Here is a 27,087-nt window from a genome sequence, read left to right on the forward strand (position 1 = left end):
CCCTCTCCAAAAACCGCAACTAGCAATGTTTCCTTAGTAGACAATTCCTTGGGACCACACACAGTAGTCTGTTGGTGGCAACATCATTGTTCATTTTATCACAAATCAACTGGAGGATTGCAAATTGGAATGAAGAACATGCACTTCTACCTTGTGTTTTCAGATGGGATTCATTCACATATCAACAAGTTCAGGTTGTGCAATTTAAGTTGATTTGGAGCTCTTGCATAACACTTCTGCTCTCTGCCCGCCAAGGAATTTTTCCAATAGGGAAAGTGACAGGAGAATGCACCAGGAAATGTGGGATAATGCTTGCTTGATACATGGGAAGGGTGTGGAATAGCTCAGAGGGTACAGCATGAGACGCTTAACCTCAGGGTCTTGAGTTTGAGCCCCGTGTTGGGCAAAAGATTCCTGCATTGCAGCGGGTTGGACTAGATGACCCTTGTGGCCCCGTCCAACTCCGCAATATTCTACGAGAAGGTTGTATAACCTCCCTGCAAACAGATGAATGGATGAATGCTCAGTAAATACCGCATTTCAAGTCCTGAGTTTTTAATCTATGTTCACACAATGTTATCCAAGATGCACTTCGTTGTGGGATCGGTGCACCAAATGTAGTGTCTAAATGATGTAAGGTAAAGGGTAAAGGGACCCCTGACCATTAGGTCCAGTCGCTGACGACTCTGGGGTTGCGGCGCTCATCTCACTTTATTGGCCGAGGGAGCCGGCATACAGCTTCCAGGTCATGTGGCCAGCATGACTAAGCCGCTTCTAGCGAACCAGAGCAGCACATGGAAACGCCGTTTACCTTCCCGCCGGAGCGGTACCTATTTATCTACTTGCACTTTGATGTGCTTTCGAACTGCTAGGTTGGCAGGAGCAGGGACCGAGCAACGGGAGCTCACCCCGTCGCGGGGATTCGAACCGCCGACCTTCTGATCGGCAAGTCCTAGGCTCTGTGGTTTAACCCACAGTGCCACCCGCGTCCCCTAAATTATGTAAGCAGTTTCAAAATGCCAGTCTCCGTGCCCCTCTGCTCCATTTCTTCTACATCAACCCTTTTCACCAATACATTGGTGGTGGGGAACCTGCTGGTTACCATCCATTTGCAAAACCCGAATGACCTGCTTGCAATGCTAAACTCTGTCCGAGAGCACCTTTAGTCTCCCATCAAGCCCCACTTCAGCCCCCCTTTTCCCCATGGAGTCTGGCTTAAGCCCTTAGTCTTTATCCTTCAATTAAAACTAAGCCAAAGGAATCACAAATGCTTTTAATCACATCGATCCCTTGTGACATAGGCTTTCCTGGTTGTTGTCGCTGCAATTGCTGAAATTTGGCTTGTAAAATCCTCAAAGCAGGGACCTGTGTTTTTTCCCTTTCCGTTTTGCTCATCATGTACAGTGGTGCAATAAAAGTACCATCATAGTCATCACTGCCACCATCACCAGAAGCCTGCATTGCAAATACATGCACATATCTCACCACACGAGTAAAAACAAAATGAAACGCCATCCACACAATGCGCTTCAGTAGTCGGCAGCTGGGTAACATGCAATTTTATTTCCTTACCGCATTATGGATTGGGAAAATCCAAGTGAGAATGGGGGATAGTGTGGGATGCCATGTGGGTGAGAACAACACAAGTTACATGTGAGATGCATCCAGTCCACTTTAAGTTGCTGTGTGTTTACAGCCTTAGTTCACCACAGGGCCTGTTTCTTGGGTTGTACATGATGTACAATGCCTAGGTCAGCATCGCCTGAGCTCTGCGAGTGCAGCTTTCTCCCAATTGAAGTGCAGAGTGTTTGAGGACTGGGACTTTCGCAGGGAAACCAAAATGCTTGTTTACAAAGCTATTATACTACCAAGCTTACTGTATGCTTGGGGACTACTTATAAATGCCATCTCCAACTCCTTGAAATATTCCAGCAACAGTGTCTCCGAAAATTTTTACACATCACTTGGGAAGACAAGTGAACTAATGCCAGTGTACTGGAAGAAGCAAAGATCACCGTGTTGAAGCGAAGATTCTTCAACATCAACTTCTTTGGACTGGTCGTGTTGTACGGATACCTGATTATCGTCTTCCAAAGCAACTACTCTATTCTGAAGTTAAAAATGGAAAGCGTAATGATGGTGGTCAACAAAAGAGGTTTAAAGACTGCCTCAAGGCAAATCTAAAAAATGTCGTATAAACACCAACAACTGGGAAACACTGGCCTGCGAGCACTCCAGTTGGAGAACAGCCTTTATCAAAGGTGTCATGAGCTTTGAAGATGCTCGAACTCAGGATGAAAGGGAGAAATGTACCAAGAGGAAGGCACAATGATCAACTCCTGCCTGGACATGTGGATCCAGAATTGGCCTCCCCAGTCAGTTACGGACCCACGGTTAAAACCATGTTTATGGAAGACAATCTTACTCAGCTACGAGTGATCGCTAAAGAAGAAGACAATGCCTAGGGTGTAGAAACAGATTACGGTGGTCATGTAAACATACTCCCTACAGGTCCGAAACTGTCTCCAAACATCCATGTTCTAAGAGGCTTTACCCCCTTTACAGTTTTGTTTCATCGCATCCCCCGCCCCTCTGTTTATCATTCAGAAATTCCTAGCAAGCACTTCTTGCAGTAATCACCAGTCGGAGAGCCACCCCCCTGTGCTTATATTTCCGAATCTTCAATGGGGCTGTTCAAAAATATCTTAGGGGGAACAAATGGCAAGCCCTCGTATGGGAGGAGTAAGGTTTGGACTGGGAATCCTCGCTTGGCGCTTGTTGCCTGGTAGGACTTACTTTCCGCTACCCGATGCTCAAGTGTCCCCATTTCAGCGTCCCAAGCTTGCGCCCTCCTCAGTTTATTTAAAGTGTTTCGGAAGCCCTCTGTGTTGAAGTAATAGATCAGGGGGTCCAGAGTGCAGTTCATGCTGGCCAATATCACCGTGATGACCAGGGCCTGCCGTACCGAATCCTTCATTTGCACGTCGGTCTTGATCAGCTGGGCTTTTATCAGCCCATACGCTGCCAGAACGACATTGTAGGGCACAAAGCAGATAATGAAGATGACCAGGTTGACCACTAGCATGCGAAGCGTCTTCCGTTGGCGCAGGCTCTGCATCCCACCAGCCTGGCACAGTTTCTGGAAAATTCGGACCGAGCAGTAGGAAACGGAGGTCAGGGGCAGAAGAAAGCCAAGGATCTCCGCCAGGATGATCAAGGGCAGGAGCTCTTTCTGCCACAGGCCCTCGCTGAAGTTCTCGAAGCAAAGAGTGATGGTTGTCCTGTCTTTGACACAGGAAGTGGATTTGTGGACATAAGCCACAGGAATAGAGCCTACCAGGATAAGCACCCAGACCACAAGGCAGACAATCCGAGCCAGTCTGGGGCGCCGAAGGTGGCGCCAGCGAAGGGGGTGGACAATTGCCACATAGCGGTCCAAGTTGATGCACATCAGGAAGAGGCAGCTACCGTACATGTTGATTTGGAAGACAGAGCCCGAGACCTGGCAGAGGAATTCTTTAAAGGGCCACTGCTCCATGGAATAGTAGTAGATACGGAAGGGCAAAGAAATGGTGAACAGGAGGTCGCTCGCGGCCAAGTTAAGCATGTAGATGCTCACCACCGACTTGAGTTTCAGGTAGTTCAAGAAGATCCAGATAGCGGCCACATTGAGCAGCAAACCTGCGGTGAAGATCAGGCTGTAGCCGATCAGGTGCAGCCGGTGGTTGGCACTGTGGTCCTTGCAAATCACGATCGGGGTGACATTGGCCGATGACATGCCTGTGAAGCATCTAAGGGCCTCAGTCCTGCCGTTCAGGGTGCTTGGAGACAATCTCCTTCAAAGGAAAGGGCACCAGAAAGGGTGCGCAATTCTCAAGTTGGGGATCATTTCTTTATTTCATTTCGAGCAGTTGTTGCTGCTAGATGGTTCTCTTCCCAGCATTCCTACTTAAGCCTCCAGGCCCCAGGAACTGTCAGAGACGGGAAGGTTGGCACCATTCATGATCATACAGAATGATGAGTCTGGAAGAGAACGAAAAATATAGTTACAGTGGTACCTCAGGTTACATACGCTTCAGGTTACAGACTCCACTAACCCAGAAATAGTACCTCAGGTTAAGAACTTTGCTTCAGGATGAGAACAGAAATCGTGCTCCGGCGGTGCAGCGGCAGCGGGAGGCCCCATTAGCTAAAGTGGTGCTTCAGGTTAAGAACAGTTTCAGGTTAAGTACAGACCTCCGGAACAAATTAAGTACTTAACCCGAGGTACCACTGTATTAACTGTAGCATACTCACATCAAGATAAGTGAGGAATTCAGTCACAGGGAAGGGGAGAAAAATGCACATAAGGAGAAAGGAAAAGGCAACAGGTAGATAGATACAGCATGTTGTTATGAAAATATTCAGAAAGTGCACAAGGTTTCTCCAGATTTTCCTCTCTGCTATTTATCAGCTAATTTAACAGCTAACTACACAGAGGAGGGAGTACTTAACCCTGTCCCTACCTCTCTTTACCCATCAGGAAAAACTCATGGCAGGGGTGGGTCCTCTTTCTGCTTCTCCAGGTTCTGATAATAGGGTGTTGCCATCACCAAGAATACCACATAACATCCTCAAGAGTCTTTGGGTGGGGTTGAACTATCAGATAATGAATTCCTTTGACTTTTTTTCATAAATCTTGGATCAATTCAGAGAGCATGTCAACACTGCATGCACAAACCACAGCCTGCAGTTTCACTTCAAACTATGACTTCCGATTCTGTTCTCTCTTGACAGAAAGAGGTAAGATTCTGGGTGTCTGGGTGTCTGAGTTAAGCTTTCGTTGAAGTAGGAGAAAATAGCAAGTAAACTATTAATGAAGTATAGGTGAGTTCCCACGAGGCAAGACACAGCAATAACAGCAAGAACCTTGACTGAACTACATAACTGGGAAACAGGGGCAAAGCAACTGCTTATATACATTCCTGAGAGCCTGGGCCACTCCCACTCCCAACGTGATTGGCTGTCTAAACATCACGACTCAGAGTTCAAGGGCCAATGGCAGAGGCCCAAATCCTGAAATGTTCTGTGATTGGACATCATGTATCGAATCAGAACACAGGAGCTCAGAATCCTTAGTCCAGACTCAAGCTCAGGCAAACACAGACCACTGAATACATAACAATGAAAATACTAGGTTTTTAAAAAAGAAACGGCGCACTTCATTGTGGAAATCCAAGTTTGGGGAAGCTGCCCTAGCCTGAGATCAAGCATTATTATGGTTTTTGACCTCTTATCTTACTGGATAGACTTCCCCTACTTGACCGTGCACTTAGATTTGTAGATTTCCTTTTCCTTTTCATATTATTCTCCACCAGGTGTTGATTTGGCAGGCCCTTCCTTGAGGCAGTGAGGAAGTTACAATCACAGGGTACAAATACATTGTCTCCAAAACACAGGAGCCCTTTGAAACACTCCTCGCATGTTGTGTTCAAACAAATCTCTGTTAATCACAAAACATTAATTAAAAACTAGAAACATGGGAATCTGTGTCATACCCTAAATCAATTATGGGGAAAAGATCTAGGCGAAAAATCAATACTGCTTAATGGGCTACAATTTGGTGCAAACCCCCCCCCCCCCAACCCAACAACATTCAAACTGATTTCTGCGCGTATCGGAGAAAAATAATTGAAAATCCTACGCAGATGCCACCCCACAGCCTAAGTCAAATAGCTTCATCTAACTCTGTCGTGTGCTGGAGGGGATGTGGGGAGACGGGAAAGTATGTCCACATGTGGAATCAAGCTCCTCAATTCTTCCGATCATTCTGGAAGGAAGTCTTTGAAGAGCTAGCATGATGACAGCCCAACAAATTCCTATGAAACCTCAAATGGCTCTTCTTTCCCTATATAGAAGAAGAAGAAGAGTTTGGATTTGATATCCCGCCTTTCACTCCCTTTAAGGAGTCTCAAAGCGGCTAACAATCTCCTTTCCCTTCCTCCCCCACAACAAACACTCTGTGAGGTGAGTGGGGCTGAGAGACTTCAGAGAAGTGTGACTGGCCCAAGGTCACCCAGCAGCTGCGTGTGGAGGAGCGGAGACGCGAACCCAGTTCCCCAGATTACGAGTCTACCACTCCTAACCACTACACCACACTGGCTCTCTTTAGAGAAGAACTTGGATTACTTCATAGGAAATTGCTCTTATTCATAGTTAGTGCTGCAGGACTGACAACTGCAAAGTTCTGGAAAGCCCCTGCCTCCAGTAAATTAGAAACCAGGTGTGGTACCAACAGCTTTAGCTTTTAGCATTCATGGAACAACTGACTGCATGTATAAATACTTAGACTGCCCACTCAGAAGTGGTTTCATACAGTTTTACTGCATATGCAACCACAAAAGAACACAACCACCCTCCACACATGAATGCCAATGGAGAGACACCTTGAGATAACAGATATTTTCCAGATATGGAAAACATGGACAATTGAAAGATGGACTTTGCCTTGGCTGGGGTTGGGGGCTACGATTTCTTTCTTGTACAGTGAACGCTCGGGTTGCAATTGTGATCTGTGTGGGATACACGTTCGCAACCCACAGCGTTCGCAACCCGCAGCGGCGCATCTGCACACACGCAGGTTGCGATTCGGCGCTTCTGCGCATGCGCAAAGCGATTTAGTGCTTCTGCGCATGAGTGACCACCGAAACCCAGAAGTAACCCGTTCTAGTACTTCCGGGTTTCGTTGGGTCCGTAACCCGAAAAAACGCAACCTGAAGCATCTGCAACCCGAGGTATGATTGTATTTGTTTTGTTCTGTTATGTACAGAAATCAATAAAACATTTTTAAAAACAACAACCCTAAGCAGGCTCATATGGGAGAATGCGGTCCGTCTGATCATTTGCTCCCAAGCTGTGTAAGGCTTTGCAGGTCAGAACCAGAACTCTGAATTGTGTCCAATAACAGACTGGTAGCCAGTGAAGCTGTGGTAACAAAGAGGTAACAAGGGAGTCACATCCCCTTTATAATCAGCCCTGGTCAATTGGCTGCTAGCTGAAGTTTCCAAACACTATTCAAAGCTAGGCCTGCGGAGCTGTTGTTGCTATTGTGGTTGGCACCAGTGCTGGATTTATAATAATAATAATATAATAATTTATTATTTATACCCCACCCATCTAGCTGGGTTTTCCCAGCCACTCTGGGTGGCTTCCGACAAAACACCAAAATACAATAACCTATTAAGCATTAAAAGCTTCCCTAAACAGGGCTGCCTTTAGATGTCTTCTAAAAGTTTGGTAGTTATTTTTCTCTTTGACATCTGGTGGGAGAGCGTTCCACAGGGCGGGCGCCACTACCGAGAAGGCCCTCTGCCTGGTTCCCTGTAACTTGGCTTCTCGCAGCAAGGGAACCGCCAGAAGGCCCTCGATGCTGGACCTCAGTGTCCGGGCAGAACGATGGAGGTGGAGACGCTCCTTCAGGTATACTGGACCGAGGCCGTTTGGGCTTTAAAGGTTAGCACCAACACTTTGAAATGTGCTTGGAAACGTACTGGGAGCCAGTGTAGGTCTTTCAAGACCGGTGTTATGTGGTCTCAGCAGCCGCCCCCCGTCACCAGTCTAGCTGCCGCATTCTGGATTAGTTGTAGTTTCCAGGTCACCTTCAAAGGTAGCACCACATAGAGCGCATTGCAGTAGTCAGAGCGCATTGCAGTAGATTTACATATAAGCTAAACAAGCTATAGCTTAGGGCCCCACTCTCTTGGGGGCCCCAAAAAAATTTAAAGGAAAAAACAACTGGATGTACATTTCCAAAATGTAAGATAAAAAACAAATAAAATAAAGACTACATACAGCAACAGTATTTTGTTTTGTGTCGTGTATGGACCTATTAGGAACATAAATTACCATATAGCATATATTCAACAGAAAAAACAGCAACAATTTGTTGTTGACAAAGGACAGCTGGACATATAAAGGGCCCCATTACCTTCAGTAGCTTAGGGCCTCATCAAACCTAAATCCAGCCCTGGACTTGACATCCATCTATCTCAAGAGGAAATGGAGTGCACCTCCAGGGGTGAAGGTAACCCGCTTAGTGACCTCCCTGGGGGCAAGCCTGGGCAGTGTGTCTCAAAGTCCTGGGCTGCCCAGACAACAAGACCCTCTTCGCAGCTGATGGGGTCCAAAGGAAAGCAAAGCAATTACATCTTAGCCTTTTCTTCTCCAGAAGATGTCCTGCAAGGTAGCATGTACCGACATTTCCTCAGGGTTTAACTCCCGGAGACTTTCTCCATATTACAAATAAGATGTAACTAAAGCATGCGTCACTTTCAGAAAGGAGTGCAGCTGATGCACTACCTTCAGCTGTGCAAAAGCGCTCCTGGCTACTGATGAGACTGATGAAACAAGCACACCCATTCGGTGAGGCTGAGTCATTTCCCCATTCCAGAGGTCCACCATGGCTTTGACAGTATCCCAGGTGAGACGAAAATTCCCAGGAGTCATCCAGAAACCATCTGGATCCTTTAGCTTCCTGGGACGGCCTATTTTAATTGGTACCCCGACTCCTGCAGAGGTTCAGCGTCCCAGCAAGCCTCTACAGGGCTGAACTTCTGAACCAACTTTTGTCAGCCAACACCTCTGCATCCTTTATTTTTGCTGATGGTCGTGGGGAAAAGAAGCCTCCGTGTGATCTCACAGCTCTGTGGGCACATTTTCATGCCCCTGTTCTAGGGTGGTCAGGTGGAAGAGAGGCCAGGGCTACTGTACTTTTATTCGTAGCACAGAATTTGGGAAGGCACAGGTTTTTCTCAGTTTGTCTGCCCTGACAAACTGCAGCTGGAGGAATCCCCTCTTACTTGCAACTATTAATGGAACAGGATTCGCCTCATTTTCTCCACTGCTTGTCACTGCAAGGAACTGCATTCTAGGCGTGTCACCAAAATTTTTGAGAAATGCAAAGAGTGCGCAGGGTGGCAGAGGATGAAGCAATAAAGAACATCCAGAACCTAAATGGAGGTAATCCAATATGCTTAAAGTTACTATTTTTGCCATCAATTTCACCACCTCCATATAGTCCAATAGTTTTAAAATAGGAGACCAAAAAGACTAAATGTTTGTGGAAGAGTGGAGAGCCCTTTTGGATTATCTGAGAAAATGCACAGGTGGTAGAGAGGGCAGATTGCAATCCTCTGCCCATCTACCTAGGAGAATGCCGCATTGAACTCAGTGAAACCAATTTCTCTGAGTAGATATGTATAGGATTGTGCTGCATGAAAGATTCTGTGCAAATGTTAACTGACTACTGTGGAGTGTGGAACGGCTCTATAAACTTCCTGTCTGTTGGGCCTTCCTAGAGAATATGATCTGGAGAGAGGCTGCTTAAAATGGCAGCCGTTCAAGCGCTGCTGTTGCTGCTGGCACCAACAAAGCCCAGCCCCCTTCCTCCTCTAGGCAGGGCAGGGAGAAGCCAGGAGGAGGGAGGGAGGAGGCGCCGCTGCCGTGTGTGGGAGGGAGAGGGAAAGAATGTGTGTGCTGGCGATCCACGCGGTGATTCCCGGACCGCCCATGGGCCGGATCCAGAAGGCAATTGGGCCTGATCCGGCCAGCGGACCTTAGTTTGCCAACCCATGCTCTTCGGGGAGCTGGCTTCAGGCACCAGGCCTGTTGGCAGGCCAACTCTGTATTATAAAAATGTCTGCAAATGTGACATGAAGACTGGGAACATTAACCCCACCCAGTAGGAATCCCTTGCAGATGACTGCAAAGCCTGAAGACAGTCAGATTGCGTATCCACAGCAGTGACCAGAGGAGGAATGATGGCTGGGAGGAGCGCAGAGAGAAGAAATGCCATGGTACATCTGCAACAGCCCAACTGGACACCTTCCTCTGCCCCAGTTGCAACAAAACATGTCTCTCCTGTATCGGTCTCTACAGGTACAGCAGGCGCTGTAACTCTCCAATGGTTTGACTTCACCCTACAAAGATGCACTCCTCAATTGTCTCCTGAGACAAACGGATGTCAACAACAACATAGGAAGGTAGCAGAGAGCAGTCGGTCTGCTCTAAGTGCTTGTCATTCTTCCTGTTCTACTTATGCTTTTACCCTTTGGTCCCCAAATAAAATTAGCTGACATCTTTCTTAAACTTTACAAGTAAATCCCTGTAATTAATTGCTCACAGCTGTAACGGGGGCACATCAAAAATGGCAGCGGCTACTTCTGTGACTAGAAAAACTACTCCCCTATCCAGTTAGGAAAGTAGTTTCTGTGGTTTTCTGCCCACCGACACACTTCAGACATTAATTTATGTGTGGGAAAACAGAGAGAATCTTTCAAAGCATAACAGAAGCAGCAGTAGATCTTAGGGCTCGTCCACACCAATTTTCCGCTGCAATTTCTAGGCACAGATCCATATTTTTCTGGTCTGTGTCCAAGTGTGTGTGTGTGTGTGTATGTGTGTGTGTAGTTTAGGGATTTGCATTTTAAAAAATTAAATTAAATTTTTTTTGCACTGCCACTCTCCCCACAAAAACCCGCTCTTTAAAGCGCCTTGCAATCCACAGAAAACACAAATTGCAATTTGTTCTGATTCAGCATTAAAGAGCAGGTTTTCCTGGGGAAAGTGGGGACACAAAATAATGATGATGATGATGATGATGATGATGATGATATGCTTGGAAAAGGGAGGACCTGTAAGTAGAAAGCAGAAGGCAAAAGGTAAATGTGGACGAGCTCTTAGGGGAGGTGAGAGAGAATACCCCCAAATCAGCCTGGTTATGTTGCTTTTGTTTTCCGGTGAGCATAGCCTCAACACTAATTATAATAACTATCCCCTCTTATGAGGGAATGCTGGGAGCTGGAATTATGGGTGCTTAGGGTTCCAGACCGACGGTAGTCCTGGTGGATACATCCAGTTTGAAATTAAATTAGGCTGTCAGTCAAAGTGCCAATGGCCAGGCAACTAGGACTTGCACCTTTACCGGAAGGGCTCAGTGGAAGAGCATCTGTTCTGCCTACAGAATGTCCTTTAATCCCTGGCACCTCCAGGTAGGACCCTTGCCTGACCCTGAAGAACCATTGCATGTCCATATCAACAATACTGAGATAGATGGACCAAACGTCAGTATAAGGCAGTTTCCTATGACAGTGGTTAGACTTGTGCCGCAAGGTGTCATTGGTCTACGACTCCCATGCTATCTGACCAGTGACCAGACTGGATGAGAACTGGAGTCCATCGCAATCTGTAGATCCCATCCCTGTTCTTAGCCTTTTTCTTAGGGCAAAATCAGGTGCTATATTTGGGAGCACCTCCTGGCAAACAGAAGGGGAAGAAATGGAGGCAGTGAGAGATCTTACTTTTTTGGGCTCCATGATCACTGCAGATGGTGACAGCAGCCACGAAATTAAAAGACGCCTGCTTCTTGGGAGAAAAGCAATGACAAACCTAGACAGCATCTTAAAAAGCAAAGACATCACCTTGCCAACAAAGGCCTGTATAGTTAAAGCTATGGTTTTCCCAGTAGTGATGTATGGAAGTGAGAGCTGGATCATAAAGAAGGCTGATCGCCGAAGAATGGATGCTTTTGAATTCTGGTGCTGGAGGAGACTCTTGAGAGTCCCATAGACTGCAAGAAGATCAAACCTCTCCATTCCGAAGGAAATCAGCCCTGAGTGCTCACTGGACGGACAGATCCTGAAGCTGAGGCTCCAATACTTTGGCCACCTCATGAGAAGAGAAGACTCCTTGGAAAAGACCCTGATGTTGGAAAGATTGAGGGCACAAGGAGAAGGGGACGACAGAGGACGAGATGGGGGGACAGTGTTTTCAAAGCTACCAGCATGAGTTTGACCAAACTGAGGGAGGCAGTGGAAGACAGGAGTGCCTGGCGTGCTCTGGTCCACCGGGTCACGGAGAGTCGGACACAACTAAACGACTAAACAACAACAACAACAATATTTGGGACATGTGAACAGTCTCCCAACATTTTTTCAAAAATGAAAAGCAGCTACAGAAGGCAGCCAATTTCAGTGGAGGAACATGGGCTTTGAAACCATTTTGAGATTGTCCTGTAGATAGGGTAAAGGTAAAGGTACCCCTGCCCGTATGGGCCAGTCGTGTCTGACTCTGGGGTTGCGTGCTCATCTCGCTTAAGAGGCCGGGAGCCAGCGCTGTCCGCAGACACTTCTGGGTCACGTGGCCAGCGTGACGAAGCTGCTCTGGCGAGCCAGCACCAGCGCAGCGCACGGAAATGCCATTACCTTCCCGCTATAAAGCGGTACCTATTTATCTACTTGCACTTAGGGGTGCTTTCAAACTGCTAGGTGGGCAGGAGCTGGGACCGAAAGATGGGAGCTCACCCCGCCGCGGGGATTCGAACCGCCGACCATGCGATCCACAAGTCCTAGGCACTGAGATTTTACCCACAGTGCCACCCGCGTCCCCTGTCCTGTAGATAGATCTGCCCAAAGTGTCACAGCAAATTTGGAAGGGACCCTTTTCAGTTTTACCTTGTGTTTCTATGGAAGGTGCCCAGAGACTTTGCTAGATAGGGTACCAAACTGAAGCCGAAAACAACCTGGCCACTTTCATTTCCAGTTTTTGAGGGAATTGGTAAAATTCCATTTAGATCAAGAAATGAAAGTTACACATACCACCCCCTCCAATGGCTTTTCAAAGGCATCATAGCAACACACCTCTCCTTAGCAAGTATTTCTTCATACTAAAAACCACCCAGCTCATTTATATACAAGTGGAATTTGATATAGTATTATAAATTATTATAGCATTATTATTCACATGGCCAAGATCCTTCAGCAATGCCTACCCACAACTAAGTCCCATTCAACAAAAGTTCTTTCTCTAATAAAGTAGTCTTAATAAATAAATACAAAGTCTAAAACCTTTTTTTTCTGCCATTTAAAAAAATGCTGGCACTGGTTCTTTCTGCTTTAACATGACTGTTTTGTGGATTCTTAATTATATTTATTTTGTTGTGATGTTCTTAATCTTAACTCTTATATTGTAGCTGTCTTGCAAGGGGTTTGCTTTTAAAAGCAGAATAAAAATAACTCAGCAAATAACTGACTGTCTAAATTGCCAAGGAAGGAATAGGGAAGCATTGCTATATTTTGTTCTGTCTGATTTCTTGTGCCTTTAATAGTTGCATGACAGGCAGAAATTCAGCGGATGCGAATTTCCTAGAATGGAAATGCAGTGATGAAGAAGCTGTACCTGTTGAATTTCTGTTTATCCTTCTTCTTTTAGAAGCACAGAAGAAGATCTTCCAAAAGTAAATGTAGAAACACTGTCTGAGGACACCATTTCAGGCTGTCATAACCATATCTCAGTTTAATCTCTTTTCAATGCTTCTGAGTATGCTTTCCCCACCACTGAGTAAGCATAGCTCATGCCCCAACCCTGGCCTTCAACAAATGCTTGATGTGCAGAAATTAACAGGGGGAGATTTTCAGATCGTGGCATTGAACTTTGCCATAGGGCTAACGTCAGCCTATTCCTATGAGCCACCCTGTATTTTTTCTGAGCAGTTATTCTTTTGGGGGGGGGGGGGGAAGCAGGCCAGACGGAGGAGGTTTTTCAGTCAGCCGGCTAACCGACAAATAACAAAACACTTTTATGGCTACCACCACAATCACCAGCATTTAACCTCATCTCCCTACTCTACTCTCCCAGTGTCTTTTACCTCTCTTTATCTGGAGGTATTACAGGCTTGAGGTTTCTGACATCTTCGGCTGAATGTCCGCAGCAACTGCAGGAATTTTAGCTCACCAGCGGAAGTCAAAGGCAGATCAGAAGCGAGCGAGGACCTCAGGTTAGGTGGGAAATCTAGCTCCATAGACTTCACCGTCCGGACTTTCTCTCACTTTCATTCCTTCTTTTATGGAAATTGCTCTTGTTCTTGCTTCAATCCCATTTCCCGGCCATCATGTGTCTGTGGCACAACTTGCCATTGATAACAACATATGAACTTTGGTTCCAACAGCTGATAAGCCATGACAGGCTCCTCAGACAAGCAAGAAGAAAACGTATCGTCCTCTGCCCGCCGCAGTAGTTTTGTGGTGAGAAGAACGCGACAAATAAGGAAGTGGGCTAGTGGTGCTTTTGCTAGCTTTTTACTTTTCTTCTCTTGCACTTCCTCAGACGTCTACCCTAGCCTGTGCAGAAAGTGCAGAGCAAGGCAAGGAAATTAATCATTAGCCAGTAGCTATCACATCGGAGTTTGCAGGGCTGAAAGGAAGTTGAGCATTTGTCAGATGGGTGTGTCATGCAGAGCACATCACACCAGTCCTCCAGCATTTGCGTTGCCTTTTCCGGCTAGAAAAGGTGCTGATTTTTGTGTTAAAACCACGGTTGTCCTGGGTCTAAAACATCCAGAGATTGCCTTCTCTCCTTCGTAGTGAGAGCCAGAGAATCCCAAGACATTTTGACGCCTGAGGCAGAAAAAGTGTGGATAGGGGCCAATGGGGCTCGTCAACCTGGGAAGGTAGACCATCTAGAAGAAGGGAAACTCTGATCCTAAAACTTGTGGAAAGTTTTGGGAGAAGAAATCCGGAGTGGAGCTTCTTAGGTGGTTGGATGGTGCCTTCTATGCCTCCTTCCAGCAACTCCTGCAGCCAAGCTGGTGTCAAATGCTTTTCTCTGCTTTCCTTTGGACCCCCATCAGCAAGGGACGTCTGGGCAGCCCAGGACCTCCATGCACACTGTCCAGGTTTGCGTGCTGGGGAGGTCAATTTGGTGCTGCTAACACAGCTGTTTGACTTCGACCCCAAAGGCGCTTTCCGTTGTCTCTAGAGAATGATAGAGGCCCCAAATGGTGCAGTGGTTAGGCTTTGAGCATTCCATAGGGGGAGGGCTGGTGTGGAGGACTCCCCGGTCCTGAATGGGGTAACTGTGCCCCTGAAGGACCAGGTGCTCAGCCTGGGAGTCATTTTGGACTCACAGCTGTCCATGGAGGTGCAGGTCAATTCTGTGTCCAGGGCAGCTGTTGTTGGAATTCTGCCTGGGTCAGAGGAATGTGCCACAAGCAGGCACCGGCAGATATTCCTGTCGACCTCCCCGCGTCTCCCAACCTCTGCTGATAAGCAGGCGAGGTCCGGCAATTCTTCTCAGATGTATGAGAGGAACACACCGTTCCTCCTCTCTCCCCTTTGGTGTCCCCAGGGAGGGGAAAGAAGCAGACAGAAAACTATTTACATCATTTATTTCTGCCTCTTACATCAGTACAGAGAATCATGTCTGCACTCAACAACAGCAAGAAGAAAACTCCTCCCAAGTACATCCAGTACGGGTCATATGACACACACACACTGAGCTAACATCCGGTGCTCAGTACAGAATGGACTGCCCTTGGTCGTTAGCAACATATGCAAGGTTAGCGAACTCCTTTGAATACCTCTTGGGTGGTACACCCTTCGTTGCTCTCTCAGACCTACGTATGAGGTTCTGATCCTCTGTGCTCACTGGTTCAACCTTTAGACTCTGTTGAGAACCAGTAGCTATCAGTGGTTCTTCCTTCACCTGTGAAGGTCTATCCATTGTGTGAGATTTCCTCTCAATGACTGTTACAACTGAACTCTCTGAGCTATCAGTGTCATCGTCAGTACCACTGAACTCAATAAGATCAAACTCATCATCATCATCAGAATCGTTTCCTGTGGGAAATGTCTGTACTATCCGCTCTTGCTTTGGAGCACTCTCTAGAAACTTTGTGAGAATCACCTGACCAGATTCAGACAAAATTACTCTGTAGAGACCTTTTTCATAACCCACAAAAATGCCTCTGGCATTCTTTACTCCACCTGGAGCTTCTGTTCTCACATGAGACCCGAAAACCTTATAATAGGCAACAGAAGGTTTTCTATTGAACAGCTTCTCAAAAGGAGAACATCCCAACTCTGTTGAGACCTTTCTCAACCACACATGAAGATAGGACGCTAGCGATTCGGCCCAATATTCATGTGGCAAATGTGAACTCAGCAATTGCGCATTCATTCCCTTTTGCAATTCTTTGTTCACTTTTACACAGACCCCCCTGTTCCACGCTTCTTGCGAAACTGCCACTTTGTGGTCTATCCCTTTTCCATCCAGGAACTTCTGAAACTTCTGCAACAGAAAAATTTGCTTCTCATCTGTGAAAAGACAATCAATGTTAGCATCATGCATACTTTTAACCTTGTCACAAAACTCCTGAAACTTTTCTAAAGTTTCTTGCGGTTTCTCTATCATATAAACCCAAGAATAATTAGTGAAACAATCCACACACACAAGGTAATATTTTGCATTGCCTCTAGATGGTTCTAGAGGACCAATCACATCAGCATACACCCGCTGAAATGCTCTGTTGACCTTCTTCGTCACCTTCCTGGTGCTCACACTGGTCACAGCTGCAAGAGAGATTTCGTTAGAAACAGAAGAATTACATTTCATGTAATCACTTTGATCAAAAGTCAACAAATACAGTCCATCTTTCTCTTTGGCAGTAAGAAACAGTTCTCCATCTTTGTAGATCTTGCAGCTTTTAGCATCATAGGACAGTTTCAGTCCTTTCTTTGCAATCTGCGACACGCTCAGCAGATTAAATCTCAGTTCTGGAACCAGGTAAACATCGTTTATAGTCAAGTTCAGACTCTCAAGATACACAGTCCCAATTCCAGTTGCTTCCAGCTCTTGACCGTTGGCCTGTTTCACAGTGAAGCTTTGCTTCTTCAACGTCGAAAACAGTCCTCTGTGCGGGCACATGTGAACCGTTGCGCCCGTGTCAATTATGAACGAGTTCCCAACATCTGGTGTGGTTCCTTTCGCCATCATAGCCTTTGCAGGTTTCACCTGGCACTTGGTACGGCTTTTGCCTGACGCCTGAGGCTTTGTAGAGCTGCTCTTTGCTCCTCTTGACTGGCGCGGCTTCTTACAGTTTCGCTGTAGATGCCCAGTCTGTCCACAATTGTAGCATCGGACAGCACTCAATGCTACACCATGCTCCCTAGTAGCATCAGCAGTGGGGGAATTAGAACTCTGTTCTTCCCTCCCCCTGTCTTTTTCTTCCAGTGCAGCAAGTCTGTCGTGTTCATTCAGGACCACAGCACAAACTCTCTCCGCGGTCAGCTGCGCGGCCGGTAGGGAACCAAGCTGACTGGCAACAACCTTGTAGGTGCGGCTAAGGCTGTTTATCATCATGAAGCAAAACACTTCCTCCTGAAGACGGAAATTGCGTTCCACCATCTGTTGACGCAGAAACTTCATTTCTGTCAGGTGCGCTTGAACATCTCCATCAGGCGCAAGTCTCAGATTGGTCAATTTCTCAAAATACAGCAACGCTGAAGAACCAGCATCTCTCTGATGCGTTGTACGCAGCGTGTCCCAAACCTCTTTCGCATTTTCTAAATGCTGAACATGCACCAACTGATCATCTGAGACACACAGAATTATAGCAGTCCTGGCCCTTACATTTTGTGATTCCCAACCTCTGGTTGGTGCTGCAGGGATGGGGTTTTCAATTACATCAAAAAGCCTCTGATTCTGCAGCAGGGCCTTCATCTTTACAGACCAAGATGAATAATTGTCATTGGTCAGGGGAGGTGGGCAAGGCAAAGCTCCCCCTTTCTTGGCATCCATCTTGAAGCCAAGCCTCCAGCTGACACTGTCAAACAAACTGTAAAATCCAACAGTTGTTTTTTTCCTTTCTCACGCAGCAAACTGCAAATTGTTTACGCTCTTTGCACCTGGCAGCTAAACTCAGGCTGCTTTGGAAAGTCCCTTCCAAGGGCACGTGAACCTTGTAGCCAAAACATTCTCTGATTTTGTTTCGCTTTCCCAGGCTCACAGTCCAGCCCCTCTGCCAGTAACTTTCCGTTACCTAGCAACAATGCATTTCAATAAGACATCTTATCTACCACAAAAATTTGTGGAATGCAGGCTTCAGCCTTCAAGCTGCAGGCCTCTTCTCCCGGAGCTCTTGTTTTCTTTGAAACGCAGCTCCGTGAACCAGGGAATTAATCTTCCTGCGTTCACACTTTTAGCCCGAAATGCAGCATACCTTGAACTTTGTTGCTCTGGAAAACACCTCTTCTTTCCACCAGCTGTCTGTGGAGCCTCTGGCATCTTTCAGACGCTTTTCTTCCTCCTTGGAGCAGAGGAGGACAATCCACCAGCCTCTCATGCAGATGTCCGATGAATCGCAACCATCCTCTGCTACCACTGTTGGAATTCTGCCTGGGTCAGAGGAATGTGCCACAAGCAGGCACCGGCAGATATTCCTGTCGACCTCCCCGCGTCTCCCAACCTCTGCTGATAAGCAGGCGAGGTCCGGCGATTCTTCTCAGATGTATGAGAGGAACACACCGTTCTTCCTCTCTCCCCTTTGGTGTCCCCAGGGAGGGGAAAGAAGCAGACAGAAAACTATTTACATCATTTATTTCTGCCTCTTACATCAGTACAGAGAATCATGTCTGCACTCAACAACAGCAAGAAGAAAACTCCTCCCAAGTACATCCAGTACGGGTCATATGACACACACACACTGAGCTAACATCCGGTGCTCAGTACAGAATGGACTGCCCCTTTGTTCCCATGGCAACAGTCACAAACATCCTGTCTGGCTTTCTAGCCACAAGCAGCTGGCTGAGCTGCTAGAGCCTTTGCTTGCTGCAGCATTGGTGCTTTATGGTAACAGCTGTTTACCAGCTCCATCTGGTACGCAGGCTGAGACCCTACCTGCCCACAGACTGCCTCTCCAGAGTGGTGCATGCTCTGGTTATCTCCCGCTTGGACTACTGCAACGCGCTCTACGTGGGGCTACCTTTAAAAGTGACCCGAAAACTACAACTAATCCAGAATGCGGCAGTCAGACTGGTGACTGGGGGCAGCCGCTAAGACCACATAACACCGGTCTTGAAAGACCTACATTGGCTCCCAGTACGTTTCTGAGCATAATTCAAAGTGTTGGTGCTGACCTTTAAAGCCCTAAATGGCCTCAGCCCAGTATATCTGAAGGAGCGTCTCCACCCCCATTGTTCAGCCCAGACACTGAGGTCCAGCACTGAGGGCCTTTTGGCGGTTCCCTCACTGCAAGAAGCAAAGCTACAGGGAACCAGGCAGAGGGCCTTCTCCGTGGTGGCACCCGCCCTGTGGAACGCCCTCCCACCAGATGTCAAAGAGATAAACAACTACCTGATATTTAGAAGACATCTGAAGGCAGCCCTGTTTAGGGAAGTTTTTAATGTGTGACATTTTAATGTATTTTTAATCTTTGTTGGAGTCCGCCCAGAGTGGCTGGGGAAACCCAGCCAGATGGGCGGGGTACAAATAATAAATTATTAATAATAATAATAATAATAGAACACAAGATACTTAATCTCAGGTATGTGGGTTCGAGACCCACGTTGGGCAGAAAGATCCCTGCATTGCAGGGGGTTGGACTAGATGACCCTTGTGGTCCCTTCCAGTTCTATGATCCTACAAAAATACCTCTATAAACTTCACAACCACCAACAATACTAACTGCAGGGGTGGGGAACTTGTGGCCCTTCAGATTCTGTTGGACTCTGCAGCCAGCATGGCAAATGACCAGGGCTGATGAGGCTTCTGGTTCCCCACCCCAGATTACTGGGTGACTTTGGGCTGGCTACCGTCTCTGAGGCTAACCTCCCCTGGGCTGTTGTGAGGATAAAACAGTGCGTATGTGAGCACGTACGCTGCCTTGCACTGTTTGGAAGAGGGGATATTATAAATAAACTGAAGAAGCAAGTCACCTCTACCTAATGGTCTGGCCTTGCCAAGATTGCCTTATTGGCCATACAATCCATGCACCAAGTTCAAACAGCAAGGACACATGGAGAGATGCTTTTCACGCTGGCCCGTGGGCAGACATTTTGCAGAGAGGCAGTGCACTGGAGAGGGGGCAGAATTAATGAGGAACAGTCCGTACCCAAACAAAAGTAGCCTTGTAGATTTGAAGTTATATAATTGCAACAGATTAGAATGGAACAAAATGCTGGTGCAGACCGCCACAACATCCTTCCTTCCTTCTCATTTTTAAAATGATTTTATCATCACAGGGTTGCCGTCTGGGCTTGTCTGTGATGACAAAGATGCTTACTTTATTACTTTTTGCTTTAAATATATGTCATCCATTTCTGCAACAAAATTGGTGCTTATTCCTAAGTAAATGTGCTAAGCATTGGGGCGGCCGAAGCAAACCCCATTTCATTTCTGTCGGTTAGATGGCGTGAAGATTTAAGTGCCTTTAAAGTGAGAAACTGCACATGCTCTGAGTGCTGTGTGCATACGTGATTATTATCATCACCATCATTAAGTTTTCAAGGAAAGTAATAGTAGAGAATAATAGCAAGGCAATATTATATATACAACTGATGTATAGAATCAATTGGTGGGATACAGGGGTACGCATACCCCTAAACATTTTGTAAATCTTTGTACTTTTGTCCATTTACTGTATTTATTTTCCCCATTTGAACTATAAAATAGTGATTTTCTTGAGTCGAAATGAGAGTACCCCTAAACATTTTAAAAGCACTGTATAGAATAATAAAGGTAAAGGTACCCCTGACTGTTAGGTCCAGTCGTGGACGACTCTGGGGTTGTGGCGCTCATCTCGCTCTATAGGCCGAGGGAGCCGGTGTTTGTCCACAGCTTCCAGGTCATGTGGCCAGCATGACTAAGCCGCTTCTGGAGAACCAGAGCAGTGCACGGAAACGCCGTTTACCTTCCCGCCGGAGTGGTACCTATTTATCTACTTGCACTTTGACGTGCTTTCGAACTGCTAGGTTGGCAGGAGCAGGGACCGAGCAACGGGAGCTCACCCTGTTGCGGGGATTCGAACCGTTGACCTTCTGATCGGCAAGCCCTAGGCTCTGTGGTTTAGACCACAGCACCACCCACGTCCCTGTATAGAATAATACTTATCTCCAAATAGCTTAATTAATGACTGATGTGGGAGGATTTCAACAAAGCGCTAAGCAGTATTTCTGCTTGCCTGGTGGAATGATCTGCCTCCCCCCTGCTGTTCTGGGGGTTCTCCCAACTCCCCAGAGCCAATTTGGGGTACACATGAGGAGAGGGTGAGAAGCTCCCCATTACACTAGTGAAATTTGTTTTTCGATCTTTGGATGATTTGGATGGAAAACAACCAAGGAGAGGAGCAATAATATGCCTTAATCTCTGATAATACTGGGAATTGAGCTTCCAGTTAGGTATTGTCCACACCAGTTCTTGCGTTCATATTGTTAAGTTGTGGGTGAACATATCAGACGACACAGTGATTCTTCAGACAGCTCTTGTTTATTCACAGGCCAGAACAGAACTGAACTGAAGGGTTCAGCCAGCCTGCTTATATAGAGCTCCATTACAACGGAACAGTAACAACTTTCTGTAACTATCCAATCACTGAACGTCACTTTCAATTCCTTATTTGCATATGTGAACCTGAGTGAAAACTATGTACAGTATCCCCCTGTTGGCCCAGGGTGAGAACTTCAGTACATAACACATATCACACATTATATGCACAGGAGCAGTAGGGCATTTGATTAATGCAGAGGATAGACAGCTTTGTAATTTGTGCCAGGAGCTTTCAATCTGTGCTTTAACTTTATAGGGCGGAATATAAACTGAGACAAAAATAACAGATTTAGTCCCAAAATTCAAAATGCTTCCCAGGGCTTAGGTGCTCAGGGTCTTTGAAGACCGTGATCTGAGAAGAGAGGGATGAAGAGACCATTGTAGCAAGACCCCCTCCTGGTCGCCCCTTCCTTGTCCTTTTAGAAGCCTTGGTTTAAAGCACATGATAGTCATCAAGGGAGATGCTTTCAGTTAGCCAAGTTCCTTGCAGCGCTGTCACATCATAACCCTTTATATACTTGCAGAAAGACTCATCCCCGAACTCGTTGGCCCAGCTGCAATGTTCCATGAGATTATTACACTAGCAGAAGTCCTTGCAAAGACTTCCACGACATTAGTTAAAGCCCATCCATAGGGTGGCAGTCAACTAAGCTTTGCTCTGAGAAGACCCACTGAAATCAACAAACAGGACATTAACTTCAGTTTTTCTACTCTGAGAAAAAGTTGGTTAAATATCACTCGAAATGTATATAAATACAAACATTTCTGTCTTATTTTAAACGACACAAGAAAGGGCTTAGTCTGTAATTAAAGAGTACAAAGATTTTCATCATTTCTATATCTCTTCTAACAGAAATTGTCTCCTGTGGCGAAATGGGCCGGTGCATCCGGCTGTTAACCCAGAAGGTTGGTGGTTCGAGTCCAGCCAGGGTTGGCTGTAATAATAATAATAATAATAATAATAATAATAATAATAATAATTTATTATTTGTACCCCGCCCATCTGGCTGGGTTTCCCCAGCCACTCTGGGCGGCTTCCAACAAAGATGAAAGATACACTAAAATGTCACATATTAAAAACTTCCCTGAACAGATGTCTTCTGAATGTCAGGTAGATGTTTATCGCTTTGACATCTGAAGGGAGGGCGTTCCACAGGGCGGGTGCCACTACCAAGAAGGCCCTCTGCCTGGTTCCCTGTAACTTGGCCTCTCGCAGTGAGGGAACCGCCAGAAGGCCCTTGGAGCTGGACCTCAGTGTCCGGGCAGAACGATGGGGGAGGAGACGCTCCTTCAGGTATACTGGGCCGAGGCCGTTTAGGGCTTTAAAGGTCAGCACCAACACTTTGAATTGTGCTCGGAAACGTACTGGGAAACGGCTGTGTGCAGGATTCCTGCGTTTTAATGGATTTGTGACCCTCGGGATTCCTTCTAACTCTACGATCCTATGATTTCTTCTTGCACCTTATTGTTCCAGTGTAGTATAAGCATAGCTGTCAACTTACAGATTTGAAAATAAAGGACCAGCAGCCAAAATAAGGGATTTTCCAGGCACAGGTATGTTCAGCTTCTGAGCCCCTCCGAGCCAAAGGCAGAAAGCCCAGCCAGCAGCCAAACGAAGCCTCAAGTGGTGGTTCCCACAGTGCAGCAACACAGCAAAGGGGATGCAGCAAGGAAAACCACCGTCACCTCTCCGCTGGGAAGCGCTGAGCAAAGGCGAGTCCCCAGGCAACGCGGCCGATTTGATTGGCACAAGGCATGCAAGCTCCACCCCCCAGTCATTCTTAGACTCCTTATTGGGTGAGCAACGCAGCCAAGCAACACAGTTGGAGCCTCCCTCCTCCCTGGCCGGCAGGGAGGAAGGGAGAGGAGCTGCTTCCTTTGAAACCCGGGAAATTTAAGGGACATCATCAATAAGGGACAGCAGCGGGACATGGTGCTGGGATAAGGGAGTTTCCCGCCAAATAAGGCACGGTTGACAGCTATGAGTATAAGCGATCTGTTATTACTATTTTAAAAATCAGGGTTGGCAACCTGTGTCATTGTGCCTTTAACATGGGGTGGTGGTGAGGGAGAAGAGAAATGTTCGTTGAGGTCCAGCTCCGATGGCCTTCTGGCGGTTCCCTCACTGTGAGAAGTGAGGCTACAGGGAACCAGGCAGAGGGCCTTCTCGGTAGTGGCACCCGCCCTGTGGAACGCCCTCCTTTCAGATGTCAAGGAAATAAACAACTATCTGACTTTTAGAAGAGACCTGAAGACAGCCCTGTTTAGGGAAGTTTTTAATATTTGATGTTTTATCGTGTTTTTAATATTCTGTTGGGAGCTGCCCAGAGTGGCTGGGGAAATCCAGCCAGATGGGCGGGGTATAAATAATAAATTTTTACTATTATTATTATTATGAACAACACGCAACGGCTGTTTTAAAGAGGAGCTCTCCATAAGGACATGTGTACATCCAGGGTCTACAACTGCTTAATCAAACCGTTGCTCAGAGTCTTCACAGCACGGAAAGCTACCCTGAGGGGTCACATTTAGGACTTCCCATAACTGAGATTTATCGGGGATGGGCTGGGAGCTCCTTGTTCCCTTTTGTCTTCCTCTCCGCAGCCTCGGCCTGTAGGACCTTCCTTCTCTGCCCTTGTTTGTCTTTCTCAGTCTCCGTATGTTTCTTTTTCTGCTGACACTGGCTCCTCATTCAGAGGGTGACACCCCAGGGGATATATATGTGGCCCTGCCACCCATAAATCCTGAGGGGATAACAAAGGCCTCCCAGCCAGTGATCTCATCCAATTTCGTTTTAGTGCCTTTGCTTTCAGAGCCGTGCCCCTTTTCTCCCGATCCCTCGTTGCTGGGATCTTTGTTCTTCCGAATTTCAGGCCCTTTTCAAGAAGCGTGGAAGGGGAGAAGCTGGTAGGTGCATGGCTAAAAACAGCTAGAAAAACTGCCATGGACACTCACAAGGAAGCAGGAACAGTCAGACACAGGGGTGTTGGCGGCACAGGTGATATAAGGAAGGTGTAGCAATAGTAGTAGTAGGAACAGTAATAATGATTCCACATTTCAAGTGTTCTGAACCCTTAGGAATGTCCCTGTTGAATCAGACCAAGGTGTCCTATAAGGTAAAGGTAAAGGGGACCCCTGACCATTAGGTCCAGTCGTGACCGACTCTGGGGTTTCGGCGCTCATCTCACCCAGCTCCTGGTGTTTGGAGGTACACTACACGGGTGGTGCTGTGGGTTAAACCACTGAGCCTAGGACTTGCTGATCAGAAGGTCAGTGGTTCGAATCTCCGCGATGGGGTGAGCTCCCGTTGCTCGGTCCCTGCTCCTGCCAACCTAGCAGTTTGAATGGGGACACCATGAAATAAACTTAACTAAGAGATTCAAACGAATCTGCAAATTAGCTTCCAGCTATATTGAGGGGAATCAGCTCTGCTACATCACTTCACTAGTGTGAGTGAAGGAAGGATAATGCTTATTCAATATATGCTTTGCTACTATCCTAAACAGGGGACGTGGGTGGCGTCTAAACCACAGAGCCTAGGGCTTGCCGATCAGAAGGTCAGCAGTTCGAATCCCCATGATGGGGTGAGCTCCCGTTGCTCGGTCCCTGCTCCTGCCAACCTAGCAGTTCGAAAGCACGTCAAAGTGCAAATAGATAAATAGGTACCACTCCGGAGGGAAGGTAAACGGCGTTTCTGTGCGCTGCTCTGGTTCGCCAGAAGCGGCTTAGTCATGCTGGCCACATGACCCGGAAGCTGTACGCCGGCTCCCTCGGCCAATAAAGCGAGATGAGTGCCGCAACCCCAGAGTCGGTCACGACTGGACCTAATAGTCAGGGGTCCCTTTACCTTTACTTTTACTTCTGATCCCAGCATTTCCATTTAGTTATCATTTCTACTGGTCCTTGTCAGCCCTGCGCAGCATTAATATGTGGCACAATTTCTCAAGCCATGTTTCTCAAACTTGAGTCCCCACATGTTGTTGGACTACGACTCCCATCATCCCTGACCAGTGGTCCTGCTAGCTAGGGACGTAGACCAACATCATCTGGAGACCCAGGTTTGAAAACACTGGAAGAAAGCAGCGACTAAGGGCACACCCCACTTCCGTGTGTCCTGTGCCTAGAAAAAATGGGTCTGACCGCTTTTCTTCATTCCTTTCCTAGGGAAAACCACTCCTTAGCTTTAAATAGGGGCAAACATCAACTCAGAGGAATCCTGAGGGACATTTGCTCCAATTGAGCACTAAAGATCGGGTTTCCCTGGGTGGGGAGAAGCGGCGTTGCAAGTGGAAGTCTGCTAGCAGCCAGCATCACATCTTGTGGCAGTGAATTCAATAAGCTAATAATAAAACTGTGAACAGTGTGAATAAATTCTTTCTTTTTTCTCTGGCCTGGGCTGAGGCTACTGCCAACACATTTCACACCATTCTAGTATTACGGGGGGGGGGGGAATATCTCCATATCCCTCATGATTTTAAAAACTCTTACTGGCTCCTTTACAACTTCCCTGAAAGGCTGGCTAAGATTTGTCGGAGAAGAGATGCTAGAGAACAGTGGGTTTCCTTAGGCCACTTTGTGGATTCATTGCTGAGGCAAGTTTTGTACTTCTGGTGTCCCGTTATACCTCTTTAAGAGCCATGGCTTCCCTCAGAGATTTCTGGGAGCTGTAGTTTGCTAAGGGTGCTGAGAGTCTTTGAGGGCGCCCTTAACAAACTACAGCTCCCAGGATTCTTTGGGAGAATCCCGTGCCTCTTAAATCTTTTAATGTACCGTGTGGATGTGACCTACTTACGCAGCCGCTTCATTGCAGCACTTGCGAAGAAACCACAGCGGCAGAACTCCCACCACAAGTCTTCTAGAACAAAATATTTCTAAACACACACACACACTCACAGAAGTGAAGACCTGGCTTTGGGGGATGAAAACATGGCTGCCGGTTAATTTGTGATGCCCCATAATTAGCGGGAGCGACACCCCTCCCCTTCACAACAAGGGAGGCTTCCTCAGAGTCCTGCAAAACCGAGAACCAGCCAAAGTCTGGGAGCTCTGCTAAGGCTGCGATATTAGCTATGGGGCCCTCTGAATACTTCTGCCTCCTTCCCTGTGAAGTCAAAATTCAGATCTACCTACCTCCTACGTTCTCTCAGCCCCTGAGCCAGTCCAGTCGCTGACCAGCGGAGTCCCATGTTGTGTTGGAGAGTTGCATTTTCTGGTCTAAACTCCTTAGGGAAAACAGCAGGAGTGCCCAAATTACTTCATCTCCTTGCGTGAGCTGGCAGCAGGTAAAACCAGACTCCTGGGGCGTGTTTCGGGGTGTGTCGGGAGCTGCAGATCCAAACATGTTCCTGGGACTAGGCGTTTATGATATCTGGAAATAATAAGAGCACCACCTGCTACAAAAACCGTAGGGAGATAGAGCCTCCCAACATTTCGCTGGTGAGAATAGCAGCAGGGCTAGCTAACCTTGTGGCCCTTCCCAGATCTTGTTGGACCCCCATCAGCCCTGGGCCAGCATGGTTAATGGTCAGAGGGAATGGAAACTGGAGTCTGACAAAACATAGACTACAACAGCCCTCCGCCCTGGAACAGGTGCCATTGCCTTACGCACACAGATCTTTCCTTTTCCCTACACACAGGCCAACTACTCATTGCTGAAAGGAAGGCTCTCGTCCGCTGGTGTACACTGGTATTTCTTTATTATTATTTATTAAATTTGTATACCACCCTTGATCT

At 47.0% G+C, this 27,087-nt stretch overlaps 1 protein-coding gene across 3 annotated transcripts; it reads right to left on the reverse strand.

Annotated features, from left to right (window-relative positions):
- Positions 1 to 1,528: 1,528 nt before the first annotated feature.
- On the reverse strand, positions 1,529 to 26,646 carry LPAR5 (lysophosphatidic acid receptor 5). Of its 3 annotated transcripts, none has more exons than XM_080987216.1 (2): positions 26,485 to 26,646; positions 1,529 to 4,023 (listed from the first exon to the last, which is right to left on the reverse strand). In XM_080987216.1, the coding sequence occupies exon 2, from the start codon at positions 3,776 to 3,778 to the stop codon at positions 2,666 to 2,668; it is 1,113 nt and encodes a 370-aa protein (XP_080843342.1). In that variant the 5' UTR covers positions 3,779 to 4,023; positions 26,485 to 26,646; the 3' UTR covers positions 1,529 to 2,665. The 3 variants fall into 3 exon arrangements, with proteins under 3 accessions (XP_080843342.1, XP_080843344.1, XP_080843343.1); XM_080987218.1 differs by lacking the exon at positions 26,485 to 26,646 and adding an exon at positions 13,768 to 14,067; XM_080987217.1 differs by lacking the exon at positions 26,485 to 26,646 and adding an exon at positions 13,682 to 14,067.
- Positions 26,647 to 27,087: the final 441 nt, after the last annotated feature.

The sequence above is a fragment of the Podarcis pityusensis genome (genome assembly GCF_964106645.2).
Source record: "Podarcis pityusensis genome assembly, chromosome: 17".
Classification (NCBI taxonomy): Eukaryota; Metazoa; Chordata; class Lepidosauria; order Squamata; family Lacertidae; genus Podarcis; species Podarcis pityusensis.